Source organism: Haemorhous mexicanus, chromosome 26 (assembly GCF_027477595.1).
Source record: "Haemorhous mexicanus isolate bHaeMex1 chromosome 26, bHaeMex1.pri, whole genome shotgun sequence".
Lineage (NCBI taxonomy): Eukaryota > Metazoa > Chordata > Aves > Passeriformes > Fringillidae > Haemorhous > Haemorhous mexicanus.
Genome location: NC_082366.1, coordinates 2,113,835 through 2,131,114, shown reverse-complemented (window position 1 = coordinate 2,131,114; position 17,280 = coordinate 2,113,835). Strand labels below are relative to the sequence as shown.

The window sequence follows — 17,280 nt, the reverse complement described above, 5'->3', positions numbered from 1 at the left end:
AGCTTGGATTGAAAATACCACAGAAGTGACAAAATTTTAGATTGAAGGGAATAAACATCCATTTTCCCCAACTCTCAGTTTCCTACCAAGTTAGCTTACAAGTGTGAGCACCTTCCCTGAGGCCAGTTAACAACCTGTTATTTAAAATCTATACAACATAAATAACAACCCTGCACCTCTCTGTATTTTCTGGGAGAAGCTGCCACACAGAATCCCAGTTCTTACACAATAAACCCCACACTGCACCTCCAAGAACCCAAGAAGATGCCAGTTTTCAAACCAAAATCAACCTTTTTCCAGGCAAGGTGCTTGGCTTTGCAACAGCAGGAGCAGCCCAACCCTCTCCTCCTTTCCCTGCTTTCTGACAGAGCACAGAAAATATTCCTTTTTCCGGCGGCTGTTTCACTTCCAGTTTGTTCACTGTCCCACCAGGACTGTGACTTGATGTTAAGGGAAAAGTGGTTTTCCCAAGCCCTTGTGCCAGTGGAAACCCAGCAGGGAAGAGTAATCCAGAGGTTTTTTTAACTCATATATTTTCATAAAGGTGGGGTTTCTTTCTTTTTTTTCTTTTTTTTTTTTTTTTTACATCTCTGAAATGGAAACTCTCAAGGACTAGAACTGAGTTTGTCCTTCCAGAATTCCCAACATTGCCCTGATCAGCCTCATTCCCTCTCTTCTGCTCACAGCACTGTTATGGGAAGCACCTTGGGAAAGACCCTGCCCATGTGGGAGGAAATTCAAAGTGTCTGATCCATCACTGAGGTCCAAAGAGGCTTCAGAGAGGGAAGGGGATGAGGAGAAGGAGGAGCTTGAGCTGCTCTGCTGCCTCACAGACCCTGGTGGGATCACAAGAAATTACACTCAGACAAAACTGCTGAAATATGAGCTTAAAATATCAGTTATAGGCAATCAAATGGGCATTTAACCCACAGATTTCTTGGCAAAGTTGGCATGGACATCCATCCTTAGGGGGCATCTTCCAAGCAGTGCTTAAGTGTCAAATGAAGGCAGCAACCAAGCCAAGCAGTATTTAACTTTTGGGCATGAGGTAATGTGAAGCAGAGAAAATAAAGTGAATTTACAGGCCTAAAAATCAAAATAGGAAGTGCTGATTCTTCCTGGTCCAAACCTCCTCCACGTGGCAGAGCCATGTACAAAAACCTCCCAGTGCCAAGCAGCAAGTGACAAGTTCAGCCCTGTGATCCATTTTGAGGCACCACCCAGGCTCAAGACACCACTTTTCCCAGGATTACCAAGTGAGGGGAAGCTCTGAGGCAGCAAGGGATGATTTCCAGGTGTTGTGAGCTGTGTGGCAGATCACTGCAGATATTCCAGGGTCCTCCTGCCACTCCAGAGCTCAGCCCCAAATATCTCATCAGAGCTCAGATGAACAAGGCAGGCACAGCTGGGACAGTGCCCTTCTTTTCTTTATTTTCTTTCTTTTTAGTAATTCTTAGCTGAACAGCAGCTCTTTTTTATGTTTGCTTTTAAGGCAGTAACAAGCAGCAGCTGCTGACCAGACATCAACAAGAGCCAAGTCTTTCAGGTTTTCTAAGCAAGAGGATGAGGAAGCCAAGAGGGAGGAGAGAAGCTCCAGCTATTCCCAAAGTGTTATTTGAAATTCACTATCTGAACTTCCCAGCATTTGGAATTTCTGGCATGATTGACTTATGTGATCACATCTCACACAGTGAGAGCTGCCTGCTGCAAACTCTCAGGGAAAGTTTCCCTCTGACCTGGCAATCCAAGTAGATGCCAAAACGTAAATTCCACGCTACAAACCTTAAATTCTTACATATCTCTAAATATGTTTCCAGAAACTCGCTTTTCTGAAGCTCTCAAGTAATTTTTGACTGTGTTCAAATGTGTTAAAAGCTGAAATCTCTTTATTTAAACATCTCTCCTGCAGTTTATTAACTCAGTCCAGCACTTTTCTTCCCTAAATTAGGAAGTACAGTAAAAACCAAAGCACTCCCACACCTGGTCATCTAATTTATACAGTAAACTGGGAAAAAACAACCCAACCATGAATAATTTTCTCCTATGAGCTCTGCCAGGTCAAAAGCTGAAGAAGGGTTTGATGAAATCATGGCTTCAGCCACCTCAGGTCCCAGCCTGGGATCTCCAGGAGTTTCTGCTCAGTGGCACCACGTTAAAAACCCATCTCAAACAGCACCATGCAGAGCTGGAAGGGGAAAAACTTCTGAGTTTTCTCCTAATAAAGGGGAATGTCCTCAAAAATGGAGGGAATTCCATTGGCTTGAAGGACTGGGGGTGGGGTTGGAATTAGATGATGTTTAAGGTCCCTTCCAACCCAAACCAGCCTGATTCTATGAAGCATGAGACAGATAATTATCATTATTATCCAAGAGAAGACACGTGAATATCCAGGAATCCCAGGGCTGCTCATCCCAGTGGGTTTTGCACAGGGACAGGAGTGTGGGGATGGTTTTGCTGCACATGCAGGAGGTGTCTACATTGCCCATAAATGCAGAAGGCACTTGGCACTTTATGGATGTCATCCCAAACATGCTGACAGAACTTCCACTAGCCCATTATGAGTTTTGTATAAGCTGTGCATTTTACAGGATAAATTGTCTCAAATGTTTTCCCTTAATGCAATTTTTTAAAATCCACTTAGCTGTATGGACAAGTACTTCAGCAAACCATAAACATCTTTGTTTAGAGCTCAGAAGGAGCTATAAACCACTTCCACCAATAAATTAAAAAGCTTTCCACAGAAGAATCTTGCTGTTAGAAGAATGCATAATACTGAACTTTCCAAAAGTGGAAAGAAGGGTTGTGGAGCTCACCAGGAAGCCATAAAAAGCCCTTTCAGATCCTACAGCATTTGCTTTTCCTAAGTATTAGATAAGAGATCACAGATTCCTCCCATATGTTAATGACTGTGAAATTATGCAGGGCTTTGGCAAGTACAGGGTAACAAAGACAGACACTGAAGGCTACCCAGGAACTCAGAATCTCTTGTGGGGCACAGATCAGCAGTCAGGGCTTAAAAACTTCCACATCAGTGGGGCTTGTAAATCCCAGAATAGTTTGAGTTGGAGGTGATCCTACAGTCCAACCAATTCCACCCCCTACCATGGGCAGGGAGACCTTCCACAACAGCAGGCTGCTCTGAGCACCACCAGCCTGGCCTGGAACCCCTCCAACTATGGACAGACACCCATCCCTATCCCAGCTGTTCATGGTAATTCCCTACAGACACTGGAAATGCAGATTTTCTCCCATTTTTCTCCCCCCTTACCTGAATTTGGCGAGATGTGTAAACTGCTCATGTCTTTGGAGAGGCCGTTGGTTTTGGGGCTGGAGATGGGGGCACAGGCTGAGGTGGCTCGGGGGGGCCTCTTGCCAGGGACCTTCACAGTGGTTCTCAGCAAGTCAATCTCTTTGCCATGAACGTTCTGCATGTAATCCTGCAGAGAGAGGAAAAGAACCCAGAACACAACATCAGACAGGGAGTTCTGTAGGAGTGAACAGAACTAACAAACCTGGTCTCACAAGGCTTTGGCCCTATAACCTCTGCCCACACCCACCATATGGTTTTCCCTTTCCTTCCATGCTCCTGATTATCCCTTCCACACTTCTCACCATTAACCCCAAAAGTCTGGAGCCTTCTCACAGATCCTCCAACTTCCAGCTGGGTAAGAGGTGATCACAACACAGCCATGTGTGAGGATTTACCAGCTAAAGGTCCCAAACATGAAGAGAAGTCCAGGCTGAGTGCCCCTCCTGAGCACATTCACTTGTGTCTCCTCCCTGCCAGTGTCTTATGCCCTCATCTCTTTCTCCCTCAGATTTAGCTGGAATGGGTTAGCAGGCACCAAAGTTACCAAAGAGCACCAGCAGGGAAGGTTTCAGCAATTCCAACATTGTTCCCTCAGAATATGACCCTTCCTGCACCTACAAAAAACATCATCAAAGGGGAAAAAATCATGCAAATTACATCTGATTAGAGCAAACACTGGGAGCCAGAAGTGGAAAAGGATTTTGCTAATTCTTGCTTGGAAAGCCCACAAAGGGGAAATAAACAGAAAAGCAAATGGACATGGGTGTTTTTATCAGAGGGCAAATTGATCCTGGGATACACCAGCACAGCTATTTCCAGGAGAGATGGTGAGTGTCAAAGCCAGCACACAAGACACCAAGCTGAGTTCTCAGCTCCTGGTTGTGGTCACTCACAGTCCAGAAGAAAATAATTGAAACTGGAACAACTATGAGGACATGAAAAGCAACAAAAGAGACACTCTGTGTTACACAGGAGAGTAAAATCAGGGGTGAAGAGGGGCAAGAGCACTGCACAAAAAGATATCTGGGCTGCCCAGAGAAGCTGTGGGTGCCCCTGGATCCCTGGAAGTGTCCAAGGCCAGGTTGGACATTGGGGCATGGAGGAACCTGGGATAGTGGAAGGTGTCCCTGCCCATGGCAGGGGATGGAATGAGATGAACTTTGAGGTCCCTTCCAACCCAAACCACTCCAGGACTCTGGGATTAAGGACCCTGAGAGAAAAACAGTGATTTGAGGTAGCTGGGAGAAGATCTGGGCTCCCACTTCACAAGAGATTTCCTGAATTTACCCAAAATCTGTATCCTGCTGCCACAATCCAAGGAGCTGATTGCTCCCTCATCAAGATTTTTTCATCTTTGGCAGTTTTTACAACACAAATTATTTATTCTACTCAAAAACCATCAAAAATCTGGAGCAGCAATAATTTCTTCACAGCTAACAGAAATCAGTGATAAAACCCTCAAACTAAGCCATCACAGCAACTTATTTTTCCCTAGTTGAGAATTATTAACATGAAAAGGTGGGGTCTGAACAATTAGTGGGCAGAGGACACAGAGCTCTGCTGCCAAGAGAAAAACAAAGGCAATCCACTCAGGAAAATTCCTTTACTAGCTGCTGGAGAACAAACACCTTTCATCCCTAAATCATGAACTCGGCAGAACTTTCTTCTTCGGGTGTCACTTCTTCACAAATTAAAATACAATAAGCAGAAGATAATTGAGCATTTATTGCTTGTGGGCTGTAAAGTGAGGTTTAATCAGAGAGTGACTAAACCTCAGCACGAGCCCTTTTCCAACAGCTTTATTGAACGTACAACCAACTTCAACTGCAGAAGGGGGTTTTGGATCCAGTTCAGATGAAGGAGGGGTGTGATTTCCCAACTTGAGATGTGGCAGGGTATTATTAAGGGTCTTTTTAGCTGGGTGCAAAGCAGGCTGAGGTGAGCCACAAAACCACTTGAGGAAGCTGGGGAGTGTTGGCAAACACAGAACCAAATGAGTTGCCGCCGTTGGAGCGACGCGCCTGAACCACAACAGATGCCGGGTAGGTATTAATGTCAGCTTAAATATTTATGGGGATATATCAAATGTAAATAATAAAGGCCCTTTCATCGTGGGCAGGGTGCAGGACGATAATCTGCGGGTCTCCCCGAGGAGGGGAGGGCAAGGAGAGCCTTCCCAGCCCCCTCAGATCCCCGCTCGCTCGCTCGGGGAATGAAAGTTCAAACTACAAAATGACGCCGGGGCTTCAGAAGAGCAATGGAGGGTTTGATCAGATTAGAACAGATGAGGGTCTTGCTGTCATCTGGAATATGCTGTGTTAAAGAGAAGACAGCAAGCTGGATTTTGATATGCAAATGGTACAGGGATAACTCCCCAAGATGTTAGTTGTAGAAAATGCTGATCCGAGAAAAAAGGGGAAAAAAAAAATCCTTTAACAAGGCATGAGGGTAATTCAAAGCCAAGTACTTTTAAACAGCACTTAACAAGTCCCTAGAGCCCACTCAACAGTGGGCCACCCCAGACGTGCCATCTTCTGCCCCTCAACAGCTTGAAAAAGTAGTAATTGCGAATCCATTTGCATTTTTCTTCTCAACTTGTCCGCGTTCATCATTCGGCAAGGCAGGGGGAAAAAAATAATAAAAAAATAAAAACCAAAGGCAGCAGCAAAGCAGAGGGACCCCTCCCCAAACACGTGGCACAGAGGAGACGCGGGCGCCCCGATCCCCCACACCCTGCGCTCGCACCTCCGCCGCCGCTTGTTTTTTACATTTCGCTCCTAATTATGTTGCATCTATTGCCATACACTTAATTAGCTGCATTAATGTGATTTCTTTTCACATAGTCAAGCAATTAAGAGCTATGATTGAGTTTCATTCAATTAGCCTCAACAAACATGCTAATTGATGTCCCAGATGCAAATGAGGTGCAGTGAGAGAAACCTGCTAGCAATTGAGAGTTGTGGCAGGGGGGACCCCGGGCTCGCAGCTCGCTGGCAGCAGCACGACTTAACAGAGCTCCCCCTCCTCCCAGGGCAAGGGGGACACCAGCCATGTCCCAAAGAGATCCCTACAGGGCTGAATGCAGGAATCACAGGATGGAATCCAATGGGCACCGTTCCATTGAATCCAATGGGCGCCGTTCCTCCAGGTTCTGGCGGCTGGCGGAACGTTCTGCTGATCCCGCCATCCGAGGGCTACCCGAGGTCTCCATCCTGGCTCAGAGCTGCTGAGACACCAGGCAGGCCATGGCCTGCAGTCAGCACTAACTGGCAGCTCCATCTTAGTCAGAGCAGGGCGATGCTGCCTCGGCATCCATCAATCCATAATCCCCCAAAACGCGCTCCCCGCGTCGATTCTCATCCCTTCTCCTCCCCGGGTTACCGCTCCGCTACGGCGCCACTGAGGTGTTAATTTGACTACTCAAGGCCATTGACCATTATCTACAGGACTAAATAAACTGTTAAAATATCAGGGGAAAATAAAAAAAAGCTTCATTGACTGAAGATGACGCCAGATATTACTTGACAGCCCCACAAAATGAATTGCCTTGAGTAAGAAAGGAACGACACAGAATAATGTAAAGTAAAATTACTTTAGTTCTGCTCTTCATACAGCAGCTCTCTGTTTACAGCAGCAGAAATTAATTTAACCAATTAACAGAGCAGGAGCCTTTCAGACATGCAAATTGAGCAAATGGGTATGATCATGTTTTCTAAACAGGCCTACCAAAAGCAACACCCCTGTTTTTGGCGGGGGGGGGGGGGGGGGGGGGGGGGGGCGCTTTGGATTTTGAATGCCAACAGTTGTTGAATTTACAGCTGAACATCACAATGATTTCTAAGACACTCCACCAAGGGCCACAAGCTGAACCCAGGCCATGTGTGGCTCCAGCTTGATGCCTACGTCCAGCCTGGCCAGGAGCACTTCCAAGGATGGGGCAGCCACAGCTTTTCTGGGCAAGGGCCTCCCCACCCTCACAGAGGGGATATTCCTTCCCAACATCCAATCTGAATCCACGCTCCTTCAGCTTAAAGCCATCCCCCCTTGTACTTGTGCTCTAGAGCCATCCTTAAGTTAAAGACATAGCTCAGATTATTGAAAACATGGATATGAAAAATGTTACAGAGTTTGAGGGTTTTCAAATAACACAAGAGTGGTGGAGAGGGAGAAAGCCCTTCACTGGGGTTGTAGTTTTACACTGGGCAAAGGGTTTCCAACCTCACACTGAAGTCACTCACCTCGGGATAAGCCATGTGTGACAACACTAAAATGGAAAATAATATCTGCTCCTTCCTAGAGATCTCCCTGTGTTTCTTCCATCTGTCCCACTGCCACCCTTTTCCAATGCACCACATATGAAATGAGAGACTCTCCGAGAGCAGTGACTTTCCAAGGCTATAATGGAACACAGGTATGAATATCACACTTTTTTTTGTCCTTTTCAGCTATTCCAATCTCTCAAAAGCCTGTTTTTCCACCACTAGGAACAAGTCCAGGCTAAAAATCCTCCCCAGATCTGTGCCTGGCTTCCATTGAGAGATGATGAGCTTCTAACCTGTCCCTGGTAGTGTCCAAGGGCCAGGTTGGATGGGGCTGTGAACAGCCTGGGATAGTGGAAGGCATGGCAGGGAGGTGGAACGAGATGAGCTTCAAGGTCCCTTCCAACCCAAACTGTTCTATGATTCTGTAAAAAGCACCTTCATTTTGTGGCAGTTTCCCCCACTGCTCAATCAGATGTAACACTCCTAAGGCTCCACTAACTGAGGTTGAAATAGTGTTTCCTGATCTGAGGCGTAATAAAAATTATTATGGAAAAGGAAGTTTATGGTTGCACCTCTGGATGACATTTTAAAGACTGTGTGCAGCGTATTTTTTGAAAGACAATTCCAATTTTGTGAGCTGACCTATTGGAGGCACAAAACCTATTGTTCACCCTCAGCAACAACCAAATCCTCTTCCCCCCAAACCAAGAGCAGCCCGGGAAATTGGATGGAGCCCTGACTTTTGTGCCTCTCCGTGGCAGTCAGACATTTTTATTGCAAAACGCCGTCTGGAAAAGATGCAAAACAAAATTGCTAAACTGCAAAAAAGAAGAAAAGGAGGGAGGGGGGGAGAAGGAGAAAAAAAACAAAAGGCCCCCTTCCCTTTGCTTATTGAGTTCAAAGGCATAACATGCAGCACCCTGCAGCAAATGGGAAGCTACACTAATTTTAAAGCCATAAAACGCTATAAAGTGCCCTGCGGGGCAGGACTACACTGGAGCTAGTTGCACCTAAATAAGCCATGGTTCATTTACTTCGCAGCTTAGCCTAATGTAATCATCAGCAGATTCCTAGCCTAGAGTTGTAACAGGCACGGAGCCGCTGCCGCCGAGGCGACACTCCCAGCCATGGAGGGGCCGCCGCCACATCGCCGCTGATTAGAAAATTTTTCAGTTTTGACAAGCCCTTAATGAACATAAATCGCCCCTTGATTGGTTTCCGTGTGGGGCCACGGGCACACCTAAGAAGGAACAACAAGGAAAAAAAACCCCACAAGTCTCCCCAAGTCCTGGGCCTCGCTGCTTTTCCCAGGAAGGGGCTGAGCTGTGGATGGAGCGTTGGGATCTGAGCCACAGTGGGATATATTCATCAAATGGTCCCGGGGAATTAGCTGTCCCCCCCTCTCGCATATAAACACAGCCATAATGTCATTCAGCTCCATAATACCCAGTTAATCTGAAGGAGAGCCGTGAAATGTTATTTTCTGAGGAGAACAGAGGAATGGGGACGCATTCTGGAAAACACTGATCGCCCCAAAGCGCCCTGTCCTGACAAAAGGAAGCTCATCATGAATCTGCTTCACGTTGGGAATCAAGAACATTACATTTCAGTGATAAAAAGCACTGGCTATATCTATAGCGTGGTGTTAATCAGCTCCATCAGTGCTGCAGGAGCAGGGGAGGAAGTCAGGGCAAGACTTGGAACACAACAGCGACAAAACGTTGGTCCTTCTGTAAATGGATCCCTTATTTGCATAAAATTTTAAGAAAACTCTTCCCCTTGCACTTCACTTCTCATTCAGCCTTTGTAATGACAGCTGCTGTAAAAGACAAACCAGAGTTTTACCATCCTGAGTAATTTATGAAGCATTTATACCCACAGCAGTTAGCTCGGCTGGACAGGAAGCTCTAATTTTATAAACCCCCCTGATTAATTATTAGCTTGGCTTTTGCCTTTCAAATTGCAACTCCTTCTGATCCTCGGAATTTCCCTTGGCTTTCTGAAGAAGGAGCAGGCAGATTCCACACTGAAATGTGTGTTTGCTCCAGCCTGTGCAGCTCTGCCAAAGCACAACTGGGTTTGCCACACCACTGAGTGTCAGCTCCCTCGAGGGCACAGAGGCCTGGACAGATCCTTGTGGGTCACTTCCCACTCAGGATACTCTGTGCTTCTATGATCTTCAGTTTTATATTTTTCTCCCAAATTTATCTTCACTTCATTACATCTTTCAGACTAAGATAATAAAGAAGTTTCCCAAGAAGCTCAAAAGTGACTGAGTGATCTGTAAAGCTACAGCACTTTATAAAAATCAGGAATTACTAGAATCATATTTAACTGTTCCTATCATTCATTTTCTTCTATCCTGACCAATATTTTAGGCATGCTAGTGGATGCAATAGTAACTACAATAAAGCTTCAGATTTATCTTCCTCAGTACTCAAGCTGCAGGATGTGTTTTGATCACTGCTCTCTCAGGAGGGAGAGAGCCACATCACACGTGAAAAGTACCACAGAATCCCAGAATGGTTTGGGTTGGAACAGACCTTAAAGCCCATCCCATTCCACCCCCTGCCATGGACAGGGACCTTCTACTATCCCAGGTTGCTCCAAACCCTCTCCAGCCTGGCCTTGAGCACTTCCAGGGTCCTTTTGTCACTCCAAGTCTCTCTTTACCAAAGGCTGATTTGAGGACTAGTTCTTGATGGGCAATGCCAGCTAAAAGGCCCTTCAGAACCAGCCAATATCCAGCTTTACATTCCTTCTGAGCAAAAACAAGGGGAAAAAAATGGACATACACAATGGCATTTTAGAAATATATGAGCATGAATATTTTTATTAAAGCAACACAAACAACACACTTCAGAGCTATTGAACTGCCTGAGGCACCAACCTGGAAATAAGGCTGAGCTGCAACACTGGCTGTGGGGGATGCTCCTAATGGGAAGGGGAGCACAGTTCCTTGGCTGGAGCAGCACCAGGGGCTGACTGGCCACACAGGACAGCACACTGCTCTCAAGGATGAGGGGAGATGGGATCCTGCATTTGCAAGCAGGCTTTCTGTTTCCAAATAGTTCAGGAAAATCACAAGAGCTATAACAAAAATTTCAACTGCAGCTCTGAGAGAAATGCTGTGACCTGAGAAAAGTGCATGGAGCTACAACACTTCCAGACACCAACACAGAGGACAATCTCTAAGTCCTCCTGCTTCTTACCATCTGCTTTTTCTGGAGGAAACGGCCTGGCAGAGAAAGCTCAAACAACACCTCAAGCCTTAAGGAATTTTACAGTGTTTGTAGGCTCTTCCCAGAGAACGTGTCCAGATAATGTATGGCTGAAGCTCTTCGGCCAAGTTTAGCCTAGTGTTGGATCTGACTCCTTATAAGGCTGAAATGTTGCCTTTAAAAAAAAAAAATCAACTATCCAACATATCTGAGGATAGAACAACACTGCTAACACTCACATGGGCTGCTCAGCCAGCACTGTATTTAAGGGAGAATTTGGAACTGTGGCTACTGTCAGATGAATTGAGCAAAGAGGTGAATCCACATCTCCCTCATGGAGATAAAGCCAGAGGTCCCCCCCTCAATCATGTTTACAATCCCCAGGTCATCACACTAGACCAGTGAAGATGAAGGTTAAAGGCTGCAGCCAGCCAACACCAACCTTGCTGGGCACATGGGGTTTGTGTACCCACTGTGTTCTAATGGGCATCACACCTTCCTTCTCACGTATTTAAGAAGCTCTTCTTCCCCTATAAGGTGCCCCAGCACTGTGCTTTTATTTGAAATCAAATCTAAACCAACTAAACATAAAAGGGGAAAACTGCCCTTACCAAAAAATAGCTGTTTTCAACCTTTTTTCCCTTTTTCTTTCTTTTCATACCCGAGGAGCAGCGATGGTGAAGATACAAGAGCAGAGAAGGGACATCCACGGCTAAAGCCCTGTCACGTGCTGACCTGTGGCACGCTGGCAGCCCTGTGGCAGGCAGCCAGTGGTGAGCCATCATCAGCTATTCATCAGGAGGAGGCTCAGATAAAGCAGTGCTGCCCAGCAGGTATCCTGGTGAATGCATTCCGGGAGCATCCCGCCATTAAAAAGCCAGGAGATGCCTCGGCAAATTCCCCCGGGGCCCTTTGGGGAGGCTGACACGGAATTTGCCGGCCAGAATTTTAGTGATCCACTCCACAGCTCTGCTCCAGAAGCCCAAGATGAATAGGGAGCTCTGGTGAACTTTGAAGCCTGAGGGTCAAAGTTCTCTCTCATTATCCCCAACCATTTTCTATCGGCGGAGCTCCTCGGCGTCCCAAGGGACGGGAAGGTTTGAGGCTCTTGAAAAAACCTGACACGACCAAGTCAGGAAACAGTAGGGTGCTTATGTACACATATTTTTCTTCCCCCATTTTCCTCTCCCCCCACTTCCTTGAAAAGAAACGAGAGGGATTTTGCTATTGTGTCAAACATCAACCTGGTGGCACCAGGAGTTGCTCGCGTGGCTGGCACAATGCCGCGCTCATTTCAGCACGCTGCCCTGCCAAACAGGCCTGACCCTCCCAGGGACACCTCCTCGGCAAGAAAGGGCTTAATTTGATTTTTCCCTCCCCACCCCAAAACCTTTCATTGTGCAGGCGATGCTTTCAAGGAGGATGTCAGGGCTGGATTCTGCAGAACCTATTTTCTGTGTTTAAACCACTGCTGCGTGCCTGAGCCGAAGGCACCGAATGCATCTGGCAGAGACAACTGAGCCACCTGTGGCCAAACCTCGAGCAGTATTTAACACAGGGCTCACTATCAGCCACTAAACATTGTAATTGGCCCTTCAAACACCAGGTGTTAGGCTCTGACTCAAACCACAGGCTGGACAGACCAAATGATCCTCTACATTTCCTTTTTCTGCCACCACTAGAGGCCAGCCCACCTTTCACAACAATTAAAAATTCACTCCAGAATTAAAAGGGCAAAATTTGATGAACTAAAATGATCTGCACATTTGAAACAACCCAAATCTGATTAGAGCTAGGCTTTGCACAAGTTTAGAAAACTGACTTCAGACAGCTAACAAAAGCTCTTTTCTTCACTGCTGCTTAATGGGAACCTTGGTAGGAATAAAGCCCTGATTTTTCAAAACAATGTAAGAAATTATCCCAGACAGCAATGCAAGCACAGCATTAAAAATTCATCACTTTCTCGTGAAAAAAAGGAACATAAAATTACCGACAAACAAAAACCAGCAAAACCAAACCAGAAACACAGTATCAGAGCTCTGTCTGGGGAAGGCCCTCTCACCTGGCAATCCCCAAGAAGAAATTGTGACACTCCTGCCAACAAAGTTTAGTACAAAGTGTACTGGGAGTGTGACTGACTGAAAATATCTGTGGTTCCCTCACAAACCCTTCTGATCCACGCAAGGAGGGAACAGCAACACCAAGCCCAGCACCTTCTTCTTGGGGTGGGGGGGGCACGGTGGAGGACAGAAGGAAACAATTACAGGCTGGTAATTACTTCTTCTTTAAATGGATTCCCTCTAATCTCCGTTGGATTTACCTCTAATCTCAAAGTAATTACGTGTAACCTCAGTGGATTCTCACTCTGGGGGCGACACCGCGGCTCCGGGGGAGCCTGCAGAGGAGAAGTTTCTCCATTGTCTGCCAGAGCAATGGAAAACTCACACGTGCACAGCCCTGCCAGGAACAATAGAGCCTTTTCCAGCAGCCAGGACGGGGCCAGGGCACACACAGCAGCCTCCTCCTCGCTGGATGACCAGCACAAGCCAAGCACACTCAGGTGGCAGCTCCATGGGCACGCAGAATCCATGCTTCCCTTCTGGGAGCAATGCCAACACACAAATTTGGGTGTTTCAGGGCTACTTCACAGCAGAATTAGTCACATTTAGAGGCACTAAAATTGGGCAGAAAGACATGAACTCCATCACACAAAGGAGCAGTGAAAACCCTGCTCCAGAACACCAGGGCTGAGGGACAAGGTTTCTGATGGGAAGCAGCAATGCCTGGAAGCTACTTGTCATCTAATTTACCACATAATGTGTAAGAGACATGGACATCACATCAGAAACCACAGCAAAGCATCATTATGGCAGGACCTGAGACCATAAAATCTCGTGTCAAGGCGGGGAAAAGGGCTAATATTCCACAGACAGGGAACAGCAAGTGGGGGCAAACATGGCATGAGTGTGGCCAGACATGGATGTGGCACTTGGGGACGTGGCTTAGTGCTGGGCTATAGCTGGGCTGGATGATCTTAGAGTGCTTTCCAACCTTAATGATTCTAGGGCTCCATGCTCCTCAGACACCACCCATCTAAAGCAGAAGTTTCCTATCAGTTCCAGGTGCAGGTCTGTAAACCCCAGAATTTATAGAAAATGCATCAAAACCTTGATTTTCACTCCTTAATGCAAAGTGCCCAGGAGCTCAAGATGCCCCCAAATAGGTTTAGAAACAACTGGCCCTAAAAACATTACAAGTGGCATGTGTGGGATGATGATAAAATACAAGATCAGATATTATATAAAACCACACATATGTATATATATTTATATATATTTATATACTTGTATTTATATATGTAGGTAGATATTTCTATATATCTATATATCTAATATCCATATATCTCACCTCTCTCTATTTATATATATGTATACTATATATTTTGCCTTGCTGAGGGTCACACCATCATTTCTTGGGTGGGCTAGTCCTGAGTGGGATCTCTGTGCTCCTTCCACCCCCAAATCCCTACTAGGAGTTGTGCCACACACTCTGAGGGACAGACAGCATCCTTGGGACAGGGATAGATGCCTCAACATGGAAAAGTTGTATGGAACATGTTTTAATGGCTATGCCATGTGCAAAAAGAATTACTGCTGAATGAACCACAAGCCCTGCACACTGACAAAGACCTCTCCTCACTCTTTACTACCCCTAGGAAACTTTTCTTTGTGAAACACTTGCTTTTTAACCCTGGGATGAACAACAAGGAAATAAAGGCTTTGAAGAGTTCCAGCAGGTTCTTGGGATGCAAGGAAGCCCCAGTCCCAGTGGAGTCAGAGGAACTGGAGTGCACTCAGACCTCAGGTGATGATTCCTTGAGAGGGAGGGGACTGAGGAGAGGGGAGGAGGCTCCCCCAGCACAGAGGTCCCACCAGAGGCCTGGCTGACCTTGCAGTCAGGGCTGGGGCTCCCAGGGCAGGCAGTACTCACGTGCAGGCTGGGGTGGTAGGTCAGCACGCCGTTGTCACACAGTGTCACGTACTTCTTCTTCCACTCCTTGTTCAGGGACTTGCCACTCCGCTTCAGCAGCATGCCCTGGTGGGGGACAGAGGGGGAAAAGGTGAAATGACCACACCAACAACACACAAGTGCCTAAGAGACAGACAGAGAAGAGCAACTGCCTTTCCAGGTGAGCATTTTCAGACAGGCTTTCTCTTGCAAGTGACACTCTTTCCTCTGCCTCTCCCACAATGCACACCCCCTTCACTGGCTTTGTCCAGTGGGTAAAAAAACCCTCTTTTCCCTTGAATTCCATGCCTCAGGAAAGCACATTTTAGTGTGACCCACATGGGTTCCCAGCTGAGGAAGACACCATGCTCTGCATTTCCTTATCCTCTAAAATAAATGATGAGCCCAGGTTGAGGGAGGATCCTGCTGTGTGGCCTCTCCCTCCAGCATCTCCTGGGGATTCCTTGCCCACAGAAGAGCACATCTGTGTTCTCATTCCGTCTGCACAAAGGTGACACCACCATGGAAACCCTCATTCCAGCAAAAGAAACCCCAATCCCAGGCAAGAGTAACAAAGCAAATACAAAGTGTTTCAAGTAAATCCTGGATAATTTAATGTCAGAGGTGTGACAGGAGAAGAAAGGAGGTGGGCAAAGTGAATCACCTTTCCACAATATTCAATCAAGGATGAATGACAACAGTCACAGAATCCCAGGATGGTTCCGGTTGGAAGGGACATTAAAATCCAGTTCCAACCCCCAGCATGGGCAGGGACACCTTCCACTGGACCAGGTGGCTCCAAGCCCTGTCCAACCTGTCCTGGAACACTTCCAGGGATGGGGCAGCCACAACTTCTCATCAACAGCAAAGATTAAAAGTCATCATTGTGTTCCTCCAGCAGACAAACAGACAGGAACTGCTACTGTACATCGACCTATTCTCAGCTGCAAAACCAAAATTCACTTTGAAAAATAAAATGCCAGGTGCTGTGGAACACTCCAGATGGTAAATGAAAAATGCACTTCCTTAGGAAATTTGAATTTCCAAAGCCAAGCCAGAAGGCAGTTCCTATTGGATCCAGACAGTGTTATGGTTGTGCAAAGCCTTCCTGGAATATCCAGTGGAGTTCCCATGCTCAGTGCCCACCACAGGGACACACTGGTGTCACAGATCAAGCTCTGAGCAAAGCAGACACATATCCATTTCAATAAATCCCAACCAGGAATCCACCCAACACAAACTTCAGCTCCCTAATCCCTATAAAACAAGTTTTCCCTTCTCAAGGAAATTAAACTAAAGGGAAAGCAGAACACAGAAGATGCCCCACCAAGCACGGCGCTTCCAATTCCCATGGAGTCCTTAAAAGTGCTTTAAGCCTTGAAAACAAGTTCCACTGTTTGTTTTCCCATTAAACTCGCAGCTTTATGAAGTGATCCCTCTGCACACCCTCTCCCAAAGCCAGGAGGGGACACAGCTCAGCTCCACTCCAGCAGAAGCCCTGCTCCTGGCCACACAGCTGGAGCAGAACTTCAGAGGAGAGCCCTTCTGATGCAATGTTTACAGGGGTTTTAGGATGAGGGAAGAGATGAGAATCTTGACTCCATGTTTCAGAAGGCTGATTTATTATTTTATGATATATATTATATTAAAAACTATACTAAAAGAATAGAAGAAAGGATTTCATCAGAAGGCTGGCTAAGAATAGAAAAGGAATCAATAACAAAGGTTTGTGTCTGACCAAGACAGTCTGGACAGCTGGACTGGGATTGGCCATTGATTAGAAACAACCAGATGAGACCAATCCCAGATCCACCTGCTGCATCCCACAGCAGCAGATAAGAATTGTTTGCAGTTTGTTCCTGAGGCCTCTCAGCTTCTCAGGAGGGAAAGATCCTAAGGAAAGGATTTTTCATAGAACATGTTGGTGACACCCTTCCCCATGCACTCCACGGTGGGACCATGAAGAAAAGCTCCTGCTGGACACTGAACAGCACAGTGATCCAAACTCCCAACTTTCTGCCTGCCTGCGGGTCACATGGCTGTATTTTTTTAATTTTTTTTTTTTTTTGTTCTGCTCCTTGCTAGAACTCAAACTTTTTCAAGGAGAAAGGGGCTTCTGAAACACCTCCTGACAAAAGCTCCTGCTCATCCCAATTACCGCCAGCCGGCGCTTGGAGACGTTGTTTTCTTCTATTAAAAAATGAAAGCTTATTTCTGCCTTTGACTCTCCTGTTTGTCTATAGGAGGTGATCTGTCTCTTCACCTTTCCCATCTTTCATACCTCACCTGCAGCACAGCACTGGTGTTTAGGGGGACCCAATTCTAGTTAGTGCTGTGCCGTGGGGATCAAAAATTACTGCTTCCCTGCACTGGTTTGTTCTTCAGACCTTCTAATGGGGAAAAGGCAGTAAGGATCACAATGGGGATTTTTTTTTTCCCTTTGCCTTCTTTTTTCAAGTTTTGAAGCCAGTAAAATGTA

At 46.3% G+C, this 17,280-nt stretch overlaps 1 protein-coding gene across 8 annotated transcripts in view; it reads right to left on the bottom strand.

The window, feature by feature from the left end:
* Positions 1–17,280, bottom strand: part of AGAP1 (ArfGAP with GTPase domain, ankyrin repeat and PH domain 1) — a 329,227-nt gene that overhangs the window by 119,851 nt on the left and 192,096 nt on the right. For all 8 annotated transcript variants that reach the window (XM_059868340.1, XM_059868339.1, XM_059868337.1 and 5 more), the window contains 2 exons: positions 14,784–14,888; positions 3,269–3,437 (listed from right to left, as the gene is read on the bottom strand). In XM_059868340.1, coding sequence (XP_059724323.1) covers positions 3,269–3,437; positions 14,784–14,888 — 274 coding nt within the window. The remainder of the gene's footprint in view (positions 1–3,268; positions 3,438–14,783; positions 14,889–17,280) is intronic.